This window comes from Rhinolophus ferrumequinum, chromosome 10, assembly GCF_004115265.2.
Source record: "Rhinolophus ferrumequinum isolate MPI-CBG mRhiFer1 chromosome 10, mRhiFer1_v1.p, whole genome shotgun sequence".
In the NCBI taxonomy this organism is placed as follows: Eukaryota; Metazoa; Chordata; class Mammalia; order Chiroptera; family Rhinolophidae; genus Rhinolophus; species Rhinolophus ferrumequinum.
Genome location: NC_046293.1, coordinates 73,587,021 through 73,601,896, shown reverse-complemented (window position 1 = coordinate 73,601,896; position 14,876 = coordinate 73,587,021). Strand labels below are relative to the sequence as shown.

The window sequence follows — 14,876 nt, the reverse complement described above, 5'->3', positions numbered from 1 at the left end:
CACATCGGCCCAGATCTGGCTAGCACCAAAGCCCTTCGGGTACACAAACCCCACTTTTAAAAGAGCGTTCGTCCGAGTTCCTTAGAGAAATCACAAACGCCTAATTCACAACCTATCCTCCATTCTATTCAAATAACGCAGCCAATAGGAAAATCCTCCCTGAGCAAACGGCTCGGCAGAGCTGAGACTACCCCGGAGACGGGACTGCCCCGGAGAGAGCCGCCTCACAGCCCGACTGTTGGCCTCCGGAACCTCAGGAACCCTCAGCGGGGAAGGACAACCTCCCTTCCCTGTCTCCGCCCATACAGGTTGGTCCCAGGCCCCGCAGCCCGGGCGGACTGGACCACACCCGCTTCCCTCCGGTGGCCCGGCCGCCCCCACCACAGTTCGCGGCAGCGCTCTTCCTGGGCCGGGCGCAGGCCTAGGACGCATGCGCACTGGCCGAAGGGCGCCTCCCTGTCCGGATCTCGCGAAGTTACGTTAGATTGGCCGCGGGTGACGGGTGGCCGGCTGGGGGCGGGAGGGCTTCGGTGGTAGAAAGGGAGGTCCGCTCTGCCGGGCGCGCCGCCCCAGTGCTCTGTGGGATACTGGAAGTCTCGAGCGTCTCCTCCCGGTTCCCAGCCCTCCTCCGGCCCGCACTCATAGAAACAGTCACACACCCCCTGCCTCCCCTCGCTTCCCTCTCCGCCTCCCCCTTCCCCCCCTCGTGATAAGAAGACCCGGCGGCAGGAGAGGGGATGAAGATGGCGGACGCGAAGCAGAAGCGGAACGAGCAGCTGAAGCGCTGGATCGGCTCCGAGACGGACCTCGAGCCTCCTGTGGTGAAGCGCCAGAAGACCAAGGTGAAGTTCGACGATGGCGCCGTCTTCCTGGCTGCTTGTTCCAGCGGCGACACGGACGAGGTCCTCAAGCTGCTGCATCGCGGCGCCGACATCAATTACGCCAATGTGGACGGACTCACTGCCTTGCACCAGGTCTGTGCGCCCCGCCGCCTGCTCTCTGCCCGTGCGGGTCCTCATCGGCCTCGCGCCGGGGCCTCCCCTCTGCTCTGGGCTCCCTGAGGCTGGGGGCGGCAGGAGACTCCCTACTGCGGGGTGAGGGGGCGGCTGCTCGCGTTGGAGGGAGGGAAGGAGGGAGAGAACTGGTGGAGGAAGAGCGCTGGGGCTCGAGGCCCCCTTCAGACCATTTGGTGGTGGAGTTGGGAACCGGCTGATTTCCGGGGCAGAGGGGAAAAGGGACTGTGGTCGGCTTGGGGCTCCAGGGCCATATGTGGACATGCGTCTGGGATTTGGGGTCGAAACCGGGAGGGTTGTGGGGTGGGTGGTTGTGCCTGGGCCCCCATGTCAGTGATATACTGGGAGGACGGGAGATGCTGAAGAAAACGACCAACAAGGGGCATTAGGGACGCTTGGGCAGATGGACGTCTTTGGCTGATATGTGGGCATTGGATTTGTTGTTGTCTTTAGGACTTGATTACAAATGACAATGTTGGTGATGATGATGATGGTGATGATGATAGTAATCAAGAGCCCTAAGCCGAGTGCCCTGAGCGAACGATTTCCTGTTTTCTTCTTTATTGCTCTTGGTCACTGGGGAGGGTAAAATGGGGTGTAATTAGCTGATCTGCACCGGCTAAAAGGGAGGGGATGGGGTAAGGAAACGTTCACAAGGGCTTGCCCCCCGCGGGAGCGGGAAGGAGTGAAGAGTCTCTTAAAGTAGGAGAAGAGTTTGCCGCAGTGTCAGAGATCCTTGAGCCCCAGGTCCTGGGTGTGCACTGGGGTTAGAAAGAGAAGAATAAACACGGGGCAGTCTTTTCAAAGACGGTTACCAGGCTCTGATTTTTCTTTTGGGGGTGGGAAAAAAGAAAGCTGGTCACAAACTTTTCTCAAAATGGATGCTTTGTGCATGTTAAAGTTTTATAGTAGTCCGATTGGGATCTCTCAATGTTAGCCAAATAAGGAGAAACTATTGGCAATCCAGAGATAATGTTCCTTTGCCTTTAACAGGCCAAAAGCAACACAACCGCGTAGAATTCTGCATAAAAAGCAATTTTTAAGTGATGGTAATAGGTGACAAGACATAGACTTTCCATTTTCTTAGTGGGCACTTGGAATTTACTAGAAAACGACTTTACAGCAAAGCTTCCCCTTACAATGAAAAGACTTGTACACTATCTCAAATTCGTTATATGTAGAAGATTGCAGCTTTATTTTGATTAATATTAAACAAAAATTTGTTTGGGAGGTTGAAACTTAAGACTGTATTTTATACACATCACCTTGCTCACTTTTTAAAAGAGAGGTGTGTAGTGGCATTTTTCTTTTTACTGCTTCCTGTTTAGGGAATGAAGATCACTTTAAGTTTTGGTTAATTGAATTCTCATATCAAACTTGGCTTATAGCCTTTGTTTACAAAGTTGACTGGATGAACTGAAATGACTGACAAATTGCAGGACAAATCTGGAATTTAGAATGTGGCGCCCAGTAAAAATATAGCATCATCGTCTTTATATCTTTATCTGTTCCATTAATGTACAGTCTGTAATGTGTATCAAGCTTTTTTTTTGGCTGAGGTTTATTTTAAAGCATAACATAACTCTAGATTCTAAAAACATGATGTTGAGAATGAAAGTAAGTTTTGGATTAAAAATGATAATGTAATTATATAAGTTGAATCTTTTCAAATTTCTTTCAAGTGTGATTTACACATGTGATTTTGAAAGACAGTTATACGCTTGAGGTCAGGATACAATTGGATAATGGTTTACATCAATATGTTTTATTAAAATTGTCAAATAGAAATTTAAACTTATTACTGTTGTGGAGGAACCCAATTGTACTGGGCTTGGAGGAAGAGGAAAATTCCCAACCCTTAATATTATTGTTTTAGGTAGGAAGAGAAAATACATATAACAGGCTTCTTAAAGGTTTTTTCTTTCCTTCCTCTCAATTTGGACATGTTGCAAGAATTATCAGACTTATCAGTATCTTCCTGATTAACTGAATTCAGTGGTTAGTTTGGCATTATATAGGTGTGTAGTCTTTATTTGGTATTTTGTTTTAACTGACAAGGGCTTAAACATAAGTTTCCACATTGATGCATAATATCTTTTTGTAGTTTGTCTGCCCATTCCTTAAATCAGTGAAGTCAAAGTCTTTAAAATATTAAGTATTAAAATTTTTATTGTGTTTTCTCCACTCTCATTTCTTTTATTAAATACTTGTACTTTTTTCCCCGTAGTGATTGCTAGCACAAGGAGTTTGCCTGAAGCAAATTCAGGACAACAGATAGTGAAAGGTGATAAATAAAACTCTTTTAAAAAGAATCGCAAGAAAATGTTAGGCTTTTAAGGAATCTCTTGAATGCTGCTTGTTTTAAATACTTAAATTATAAAAATGTAAAGTTGACCCCTGATTTGTTTTGTAGTCTTTAAATAGATGTTTTGTTTTGTATTTTGTTATTTAACCTCGAAAGATCATAGGATACCTAAAATGTTTTTCTTAGATTAATTATTGGTTAGTCTTTTAGAATATTCATTTCCTTTTTTTTGGTTTTGATCAAGTATTCTAAATTTCACTATCAGGAGAAAAGTTTCTTAGAGACTTCACAGTACACAAATGTTAGTCTAATGTTTTACTCTCAGTTTTAATATAAGTGTCTTAATGTTCACAAGTTTATTTCTTAATTGGTTAAATGTGCTGTCACAAGAAGTCAAAAGATAATCAGTTTGCAGCTCTTCTTTTTGTATAGAAATACAGAGGGTGCCAAAAAAATGTACACATTTTAAGAAAGGAAAAAACTGTATTAAAATTGTAATAATATATATACCGATAACAAAAGATGAATGCAAGTCATGTGTATACATATTTCTGGCACCCCCAGTTATGTCTCCCATATAGGAGAAAAAGTAGTGTTTCTTATCAACTTTCCTATCCTGTCCTCTAGAATAGCTTACACACACACACACACACACACACACACACACACACACTCCCATAGCTGGAAAATGTATGGACATTATGATAGAAATATCTGATTTTTCTAGAACTGAGGTCTACAGTAGAATTTCATTTTTACATTGGGTGATAATCAACTCTGATATTATAGAGCTACCTGGTAGAGTTTTATACTGTGTCATCTGTATTTCAGTTTATAAAGATTTTAGGAGAGTAGTACTAGAGCTTGCTATATAATGTTTTATTGCTGATTCTTAGCAATACTGATGTGCATACAATGCAGGACTGAGATCTCCAATAGTTTTTAGTTTGGCCTTTCAATTTTACCTTAAAATCTTAATCTGCTTCCTCTGTGCCAGTGAATTCCAAGTCAATTTCCAGTTCTCGCATTTCTGCGGAGCTCCAATCCCTCATTTCCATTTTTCTACTGATGATGAAGTATTGATTTAAAATGAAATGTTTATTCATATATTGTGATTTTATATTTTAAAATATATCTTTTAGTTGTAATATAGTAAATAGAGGTCACCCCCATTGCCATAGAATTAGCAACTACTGTACTGTATTTACATTTATTTACCATTGTGATTTCCTCAAAGGACCTTGTTCAAACATGGATTTTCATAATTGTAATTAAGTTTTATAATCTACTTTTATCACTTCAACCTGAAAATGAAACTTATCATTCTTCACCAAGCCTACTCTTCTCATTGATGCCTCTGTTTCTGTTAATGATGTCATTAATTTCTAAATCAAGCTTTAAACATTTTAATTGTTTTCTCATCCCCTTGTTTACATATATTCAGTCAGTCTTCGTCAAAATTGCCTTTGCATCAATTCTTTTCTTTGCCACTCTCACTATCAACTTAGTTCATACCTTTATTATTTTTATCCCTGGTGTATAGTAATAGCTAATTGCTTTCCCCACCTCTCCTCTCCCTGGTCCAATCCAGCATTCATATTGCTATCAGATTAATCTTTTAACAATGTCATTTTGTGTCACTCCTCTCCTTAAATTCACATTTAAAGTGTTTCGCCGTTTAGCTTATACCTGGTGCGTCTCCATTGTGTTACGTCCTTTACGCTTTATTTTTTTATTTCCATGCCTTTGAACGTGCTTTTTCCGCCGCTAGAGTATTCTCCTTCTCCTTTGCCTGTCAAAATCCTAGTTCTTCAGGGTTCAACCCAGTTGCCAGCCAGAAAGGATCTTTCTGTCTTTTGAGTTCGTGTAATACTATGGCTCTGGAGAGACACTGTCCTCCGAGGGCTCACTGTAAGTTACACTTGGCCTCTCTGCTGCTATTAAGAGGGTTCTTACTGCATAGTGTTTGTAAGTTTGTCTTGCCTGGTGATTCTAAGGACCAGACTTTCACATTTTGGTATTTCCAGAGCATAGAAGGTGCTCACTAGAGATTTATTGAATTGTATCTTTTGCTTGTATCATAGATGTGAAGTTTTACTGTTGTTTGTATGTTATGAGATGAATCTTTAAAACCTTCACATCCAGATACTTACTGTTCTCACACATAGTAGAACTTTTATGTTTATAAAGAAATGAAAAACTTTGTTGTGGATCGTCTGTACTTTTTCTTTCTTTCTTTTTTTTTTTTTTAAGTATCTTGTGATTTAAAAAAAAACCTTAATATTAACCTCCTTCCTATTAAAAAATCCTAAACCAGTTTAGGTCTTGGTTAAGTGATAGAAAAAGTGATTTAGTTAAGTGATTTAGTTGAGTCATTAATTTGCTACCTTCTTTATAAGGGTCTGAACTAGGTCTTATAGAGGAATACAAAATAGAATTAGATCTGTGTTCTGTGTGATTATAATTTTAAAACACTAAAGTCTTCCTTTTACTTTTGAACACAGACATACTTGCAGATAAGTTTGTATTAAATCCTTTTGCCCTTAAAATACAAGTTTTATCAATTTCTAAGGGAGCCATTTGAAGCTTCTTTGTAAAAATATGTAACTCCCCCCTTGTCAGTAAAAGGAATACTTTTGTGCAGTCTTTTCTTAAGTGCTTAATCTTCTCAACCAATCCGTTTTCACTGAATTGTAATCTGAAATGTAACTCTTTTTTAAAAGTTTTCTAATAGGGCTACTTAAAAGTGTTTTCCAACCAGAAGGAAAAGAGACTGGAAGCAGCTGACACTGAGGCTCTTGTTAAACAATAGTGTAATTGGTATATATGAGACATCTATTTATAACTAAATATAAAGTTTATAATTGTTTACCCTTTTTTTGGTGGGGGATGTTAAGAACTTGGAAGAATATTAATAAATAATATTAAAATCTGTGTTTGAAAGAATGCAGTTTAAATTATTTTCTCTACATAATTTTCTTGTTAGAAAACTATTATACTTTATGCTGATGGCTCTTAAAATTTTTTGTTGAAATCATTCTAAATTCATGTTTTAAAACCCCCCACCTAAGCAAACAAACACAACTTCGAACCCTGTACTGGCTCCTCATTTCCTGCAAATAAATGGACAACCCTCGCCGTATATGGGGTGTGCTGGTAGGGCATCAGTGCCCACACTGCTGCCGTTATAATGCCTTTTCTGCACTTGCTGCCTTTGTGCTTCCTGGCAACAGTTTTGTGGTCTGACTTTGAAGTGTCACAACCAAGACCATCTTTCATGTGCCTCAACTGCAGTGTGATTGCACGCTGTGACTGAGCATTTTCTAGTGTAGCCAGGTAGAAGCACTAGATGGAATAGAGGAAATTTTTTTTTCATCATCCATTTGTTACCATATTTACAAATACTCTTCACATAAGAAAAGTAGTTGTGCTTTAAGAAAATCTAGTTAGATAATTTTTAATATATAACTATTTAGGAACCTTTTGGGGCAGGCATTTAAAAAAATATTGTTCTGTTACTGCTGTAACATGTTACTTCTTGACACTTCCCAAATTGCTATTTTCATTGCACCTCTGCCTGCAAAAAATTGCCATTTTTGTCCCACTTTTCTTTCGAAAGTTTGTAGGGTTCCATAATCATGTTGAAAGGATGGAGTTTTGGCCTTTTGGTATACGCGTAAATCTTTGAAAGGTTGAAGATCTCCAACAGTCATTTTGTGTTTATTTAAGTTGGGGTTAAATATGTAGTAACCACGACTTATCACAGGCTTTTATTGAGGAGTGGAGTTGGCTGGTGAACATTTGCTGCGGATTTGTTATATGTGAAACACTACGGGAGGTGCCTTTGCAACCAGTATCTCATTTAATTCTCACAATGCCCCTTTTCTCTTGATCAAGGTTACTAAGATAATAAGCGTCAGAGCTGGGTTCTAACTTAGGTTGATCTGGTTCCAAAGCCCAGACTTAACACTATGCTGGTGGTCTTCTTTTAACTGATGAAGTTTGTATTCTTAAATCTTCCAGTCGTTATGGTTGTTGATTAGTAGTTGGAGGTTTCCCGTTAGTCAGCAGAATATCAAACGAAACATACATATATGTAATTTTTCCTTCATCTATGGTACTTTTGTTTTATGTAGCCAACACTTTAAGAACTTTCTATGGTAATTGAAAAGCAGTGGTACTATATCTAAATTAATCTCAGAATCTGTCCTAAATTTTAATAACTGTGAACATTGTGTTTTACTAACCATTATATGCAAAATATTTGATCATGTGCTTTGGGAAATTGCAAAGGAAGTTACAACAGCAACAAAAACTCTTCTTTTGGGGGGACATAGAGTTTAATCTTTAAACATCTTGATTTACCTTTATCCTAATAACAATTTATATTGTTTTAGGCATTTTTATATACTCATTTATAGTAAATGTTTTATACGTACACATTCTTACCTCTTTTAATGAAAAGAGATACATTTTAGTAAACTCCTATCAGTGATAGTAAAAGAAAGATCGAAAGAAAGAAAGAAAAACAATCTCCAGTTTATTATTACCATTTAGCTTAATCTCCTGCAATTTACTTTCTGTGCAGTGATTATTGGTATTCATAAATAGGACTTGAGACATTACATGAAATGCAAATAAAGATACTTGAATTAACTCCTGAATTAGTAAAACAAACTTTTTAATGTTAGTCACGTTTGATTTTAAGTGGAAGCCTTTTTTTTAGCAGGAATAGCCAAGTTATAAGAATATTCCATTCCCTAAATCATTTTGCAAAATTTAGCCAAATTATGTTTTGGTTCTTAACTTGGAAAAGGCAATAGAATTTTTTTTTTCTCATTAGTAATAAGTGAGAGCACCATTTGAAATGTGATTTGCTTGTTGCCCATCAAATCATCGATTCCCAGAATTTTACATTTCATGGACCAACAAATTTAAAAAAATTTTGATGACTAAAAGAGGATAGCCTAATTTTTATTTTACCATATTTAAGGCATTAAAAACAAACAAGCTGATCACCCTCTATCATCATTTCATAAAGAAAAAGAATATTTTAAGGACATAGGATATGGATATGTCTGAATAAAGGAGAGCGGGGACTCATATCAGTCTATAACATTGCTGTATTGACAACAGATTTTTTTGATGCTCTTTTATGCAAATAGAGAGAGTAATTGAGGGTGAACAGATTTCATAACTATGTCCTCCTTTTGGGTAGGCTATGAGAGTGCAGGTGGTGTGGCATGCTAGATTATCAGGGTGCAAATGCCCAGCCCCTGATTACTCAGTAAGGAGCAAAAAGGAATTTACCTGAAAAGATTCAGAAGATTGGTGAAACCTTTCTTTAGGTACCACTGGTTTCATATTTATACTTCTATAAGCCTGTGCACATGTAATCTTCCTCTGGAATGTATTTGCCAGCTTATTTACATTAAGGAACAGCTCAGAGCACAAAGTGTGGGCTTGCTTGAGCACTGGGGCACACAATGATTCTCTAACTTACTGTTTAAACCCCAAGTTTGGCACTTACACACTATGTGCTATTGTTCGTATATCTTATCTCCAGACAAAATAGTGAATTGCTTCAAGTAGGGACTTTGATTCATTTTTCTTTAAATCCCCTTTGGTATCTGCGTTTTTTTAAAGCAGATGTACAGTAAATGTGTGTTGATTAAAAAAATGAACACAATGTAGACTAATCTTGTGAAGGGCAGAGTTCTTAGAAAACAGAATTATCACAGTTTGTGTGGGTAAATATAACAGAGTTAACAAACATTAAAACTGTTCTAATAAAAAAGTTTATACCAATAGTTTTTATAATACTTATAATGTAAAGGCACCCATTATTGCATCAAAGTTTAGCAGGATCTTACATTTATTTTTGAAATGAAATATATTCCTGATTATCAATACAAGTAGAATTATGCTCAGTTTATGTTAACTTGTTAAAAATGAATTTCTTTAAACAAATTATTGGATGTTTGTTTAGAAAAGGAATCCCTAGTATACTGGCATTAGAAACTAATTGATGTTTTCTAACAATTTTAGTCACTTTTTTTCTAAATAATATTTTCACTGTGGATCCCTGTATGTCAGTATTTTCTGACCTTATTAGTATTTTGGTTGTTTATCTTTTCATTATTGTGCTGGCTAACCATAAAAAGACAAACTTGAGCTCTGTGTTACTGCCCTAAGTGTGCCTGCTCGACTTGAATGTTCTTTCATGGGTGGAGACATTCCACATTGTCATGTGTTATATAGGCATTTCTGAAATGACATTCAGTAGAAACCATAGAAAGAAATGAGGCATTCCTCAGCTGTCACCTTTTTAGTAATCTATTTAAATACATTATATACATTGTGTGTGATATTCTGCAGGGAGAGCCTCACTGATTAAAAAGCATTACTTTAACTTGATTACTAACCCATATTTGAGCTGAAATTACATTTTTTGTTATTTAACATATGTTCTCTAAGCAGAATATCGTACGGTTATGATATTTTCTCCCTTGCATAACTGCAAGGGAGAAATTTTATGAGACATTAATTGATACCCTCTTAGAAGTTAGCCACGTGGGAAAGTGTATTTTCCTGGATTAACTGTTAAAACACACACTCCCAGACCCCCAATTACCTTTATTTTGTATTCAAAATACTAAAGTATATACAGAGAGTGACAAAGAAATGTATACACATTTTAAGAAAGGAAAAAACTGTTAAAATTGTAATACTCAATATATACTGATAACAAAAGATGAATACAAGTCATGTGTATACATTTTTTTGCCCCTCCCCCCCCGTACATTTATTTGCCGTCAGAATTGAATTCCCCTTACCTGGTTAGGGGACACAGGTGAAATTAGTGTGAATATTCAATGGTTATAAACTTATTTCAATATTTATACTTTTGCTTCGAACATTTCTGGAAGTCTTCTATTCCAACTTGAGCTTGAGAACATTCTTTTGAATATCCTTACCTTTGAGTTTTTTTGTTTTCTTTCAAGCGAGTTTTTACATTTTGAAAATGATAGTTATTTGGAGACAAGTTTGAAGGATAGGTAGATTGTGGGTAATAAATAAATACTCTCAGTGATTAGGTATTTTCTAAAAAGCTTACTCCTCGTTGGAACATGATCATAAAAAGGCCATCTTGGATTTTAGTTAACTCTTATTTGGACTTCATATGCTTTAGTTTCTTTATGATTAACATACTGTACTCTCATTTGTGTTCTAGATTTTGCATGAAACAAATCAAAGTTATAGCTAGTAATTTGAACCTGTTTTGTTTTTTGTTTATTTTTTTGTGAATGTTTGTGATTTCCACAAAAGAATTTGATGCCCTTGTTGCCAGATCATGAGACTATTTTGTCAAGAACTATTGTTTACTCTAAAATGTTAATTAGCATAGTTTTTCTTAAAAAGATTAGAACAGATGACATGTTCAGCAATTTTCTATATCCTTTCCAAGTACATGGAACAATTTGCATAAAAACTTCGCCTCATGTTCAAGGTTTTTCCCTTTCAAAAAGTCTATTGCTGTTTAACTCGTCCAACCGTCACCTTTTACAGTAAAATGTCTTTAAACTACTGATCTCAGCGTTTTTATTTCTTATGTTGTACATGAAAATGCCTTACGTAATCATTAAGCCTTCAATGCCTTTTACTCTTGCTTTTTGTCTTCCCTATCTTCATTTTATTTTTAAACATGGCTGACTTTCAAGTTTATTACTGTTCTATATGTATTTTATCTCAAATAAAAATTTAAGAAAAACAATTATTTAAGTAATTAAAACATCAAAGAAAAATGTAAGACAAGAAATTAAATGCAAATCAAATTTTCAGGCCTGGAGGTAGCCCCATTTAAAACTTTGGCAAACTCCGTTTATCTACCTCTAATATATAATTTTCTATAATTATACTTAATTTTCTGGTTTATAATCTGTATTTTAAATTACACATTTTTAGAAACATTTCTGTGTTGATTAATATTGATTCTACTGTTTGATTTCTACTAGGAAAATTTATTTTCCTAGTTGTCCGGTGATGAATATTTAGTATATTTTCAAATTCTTTTTATATGATGAATATTATATACTATGTACATCTTTGCTCACTCGTGACATTGTTTTGCTAGGATTGTGTCTTAGAAATTTCACCTGCAATTTTATATGTTTTGCTCAAAATAGCATGCTGTTTTAATGCTTACTTATGCAAAATACATTTTCAGTCGTCTCTCCGTAGTATATCTAGTATAGAAGATTAACCTTGAAAGTAGTCCTGAAGACACATTTGTTATATTCATAATGTGATGATGTCATCTTCCTTCTCTAAGTCTCTCATAGGGCAGTCTGTTTTACTGTGTCACTGTGTGTGTATTTAATAAAATAATAGTTTTTTAATATATTAAACAGTATTTTCTAGATAATCTGGTGCTATTCATTTAAGTTAGTGATTAACTCATTCATGCAACAAATCTATGAATCATTATTTACAGTATGCCTGGCACTGTGCTAATCTCTAAAAGCAATGGTCCCTGCCTGCATATGGTGTATAATTTAGTGTAAGTGGCAGTATGAACAAGTAATTACAATTTTAGTAAATGTCAGAATAGAAGTTTGGGTGGGATGAAAGTTTGTATTAGGTGGACTTAACTTAGAATGTCAGAAAAGACGTCCCTGAGAAACTTACGTTTAAGTTATAGGTAACTTCACAGATATTTTGAGCCCTGCTCCCTCTTTCTTTATCCTCTGAATTTCTCTGTTCAGTTTCCCTTTTTGATCTATTTCTTTTCTTTTCTTGAAGAAGAATGTTTCAAGGTTGTTGTATGTCTCTATTTTTTTCTTTTCAATATCATTCATTCTTACAGTTTCAACTGTTTCCTTTCTATGTGATCTCTTCTTTTTATATAATCCACATCTTATATTTGCTATCATCACTCTTCTATTTATCAAACTAAAATTTCAGGGTAATCTTCGGTTTTCTCCTTCACTTCCCACGTACAGTCAATAACTTCCATTACACCTGAAAAAGAAATACTCCTAGGTTCATACTAGCTTTTATATAGTCATATAACAGAATTAAAGGCTTACTCTGTGCTATATACTATTAAGTACTGGGGGATATATTTCAAAGCAAACAGATATCAACATTCCCCTCATGGAGTTTATAGTAAAATGAAATTACTTAACTGTCAGGGAAGTGCAAATCAAAATCGTAGTGAGGAACATTTCTACATGCACTAGAATGACTATAATAAAAGCAACAGATAGCAAGTATTGATTATGGTATGGGGAAATTAGGACCCTTGTACACTACTGGTGGTGATGTAAAATGGTGCAACCACTTTCAAAGCATATAACCCAGCAGTTCTATTTCTAGGTGACTAGAGAATATGTTCATGAGAATTGAAAACATCTACACAAAAATGCGTACATTAATGTTTATAGAAGCATTATTAATAATAGACCAAAAAATGGAAACAACACAAATTAGTCTATCAACTAATGAATGGATAAGTAAAATGTATATTTTGTTACTGGAATCAGTGGAATATTATTGGGCAATAACAAGAAACAAAGTACTGATACTTGCTACGGCATCGATGAATCTTGAAGACGATATGCTAAGTAAAGAAGGCCAGTCACAAAAGACCACATACTGTATGATTCTGTTTCTAGGAAAATGTTTAAAATAGGCAAATCTGTAGACATAGAAGATAGATTAATCGTTGTGAAAGGGTGGAGATGTTGAGGGGAAGTGGAAAGTGACAGTTAATGGAAGTAACATTCCTTTTTAGGGTGATAAAAATGTTTTAAAATTGATTGTAGTGATGGTTGCAGAATTCTGAATATACTAAAAACCCTTCTAATTGTACACTTTAAATTAGTTATTGTATGATGTGTGAATTATATATGTCAATAAGCTATTATATTTAAAGAATGAAATTACTTACGTGTTGATGTGTGTTCACTACTAAAAATTGAGGCACTGGCAGAGGCTGTATTAATCTGCCCATCCCCCAAACCCATCCTAGGCTTGGTATTTGTCACTGTAGTTATGATGGCAGAGAAGACAGCCAGACATTCCTGCCCTAACACAGCTTGCAGTGTACTAGGGTATATAAATAACTGTACAGGCAGTTACACATTTATGGCAGTTACATGCAGTGATATGTAATGGTGGTAGTACAGAGTGCTATGGAAGTTTATGAAGCACATTTCACTTAGATTTGGGGAGGAGAGAGTTGATGTTTGAGATGCTGAGTGATGAGTAACAACAGTTATCCCAGGTTGTGAGGGAGGGAAGAGTATGGCAAACTATTTCAGAGAGAGGGAATAGCATATGCAAAGACCTGAACAGAAATGTTGAAGGATTTTAATCAAGTTAAATGGGACAGTCGAATTTTCTCTTTAAGAAAAAATCACTTTGGCTTTAGCGCAGAGAATGCATCTTTTCAGTGCATTTCAGGACAAGACTGGAGACAGGCAGACTAGTTTAGGAAGTTGAGTAGCTAAGAGATAAACTAGCTTAGTGGCAGTGGAGTTAGAAAATAGTAGATGTACTCAAGACATATTTAAGAAGTAGAATTGGTAGTAGGTATTGGAACTGGATTGGCCTGAGGGAGTAAGAGTCAGAGATGGGTGTGCACTGTGTTCCTGGTTTGGACAACTAGGTGAATGGAGGTGCTTTTCACAGCATGTATTCACTCAGTAAACACTTCATGTACTTACTATATAATATAGCTTAGGGGTGGAGTATATTTGAATGAAAATGAGGGAGACAGACAGTAAACAAGAAATTACAGTCAAGTGTAAAATGTATGCTAAAGCATGTACAGGATGTTGAGCCAGCATACAGGAGGGGTTGCCAAACTAGAAATAATAGGTCAAAATCTTATTTGGAGGTGTTTTTTGTTTTGTTTTGTCTTCGACTTAACATCTTTTCTTAGGCCTTTGTGGTTCTCTGGTAGTGTGAATACCAAATAGAAAACATAAAGACGGTTAGATTCTTTTAGGGTTTTGGTGAACTGTCAAATAAGAATCCATGCAAAATTTTGTGGGGTTTTTTTTCTCCCTGTACTTTTCAGTTCAGAAGAATTACTTAAGAACTTCTAAGTCAAGCCAAATTTACCTTTATGATAGTGTGGGTGAGAGTGTTTTTTTAGAGGTGTGGGGGAGGGGTGGAGCACAGGCCTGTTGGAGAGGAATAAAGGGGTGGTAGTAGTAACAATCCAAACAGCTTTTATTGCCTGAAATAATGCAGTGTGAATATAAGGTCATAGGTTAAAATAAGAGGTGAGAGTACATTTTCTCAGAGCATGTTGGGTTTTTGCTAAGAATTGAACAGAGAATTTAAATTTACGAAATGTCTTCAGGGGAAGTAAAGATAAAATGTTAATTATAACTAAGAAACTTATACCTTGATATATATTTTTCTTTTACCGAGTATATTTTAATTTTTTTTTCTGTTTTTGCCCGAAATGTTACAAGAGTTACTTTATTTGCGACTTTTTTGCATATTTTAATGTTTTTTAAAGTTGTACAGTTAATGAGGAAAGT

The 14,876-nt window shown here is 36.4% G+C and overlaps 1 protein-coding gene across 9 annotated transcripts in view; it reads left to right on the top strand.

The window, feature by feature from the left end:
* Nucleotides 1-251: 251 nt before the first annotated feature.
* PPP1R12A (protein phosphatase 1 regulatory subunit 12A) overlaps nucleotides 252-14,876 on the top strand; it is a 140,414-nt gene continuing 125,789 nt past the window's right edge. For 3 of the 9 annotated variants that reach the window (XM_033116703.1, XM_033116701.1, XM_033116709.1), the window contains exon 1: nucleotides 539-974. In XM_033116703.1, the coding sequence (XP_032972594.1) occupies nucleotides 738-974 (237 nt within the window). In that variant the 5' untranslated portion in view covers nucleotides 539-737. Of the gene's footprint in view, nucleotides 975-14,876 lie in introns of all 9 variants that reach the window. The other 6 variants (XM_033116705.1, XM_033116704.1, XM_033116702.1 and 3 more) reach the window with 5 other exon arrangements.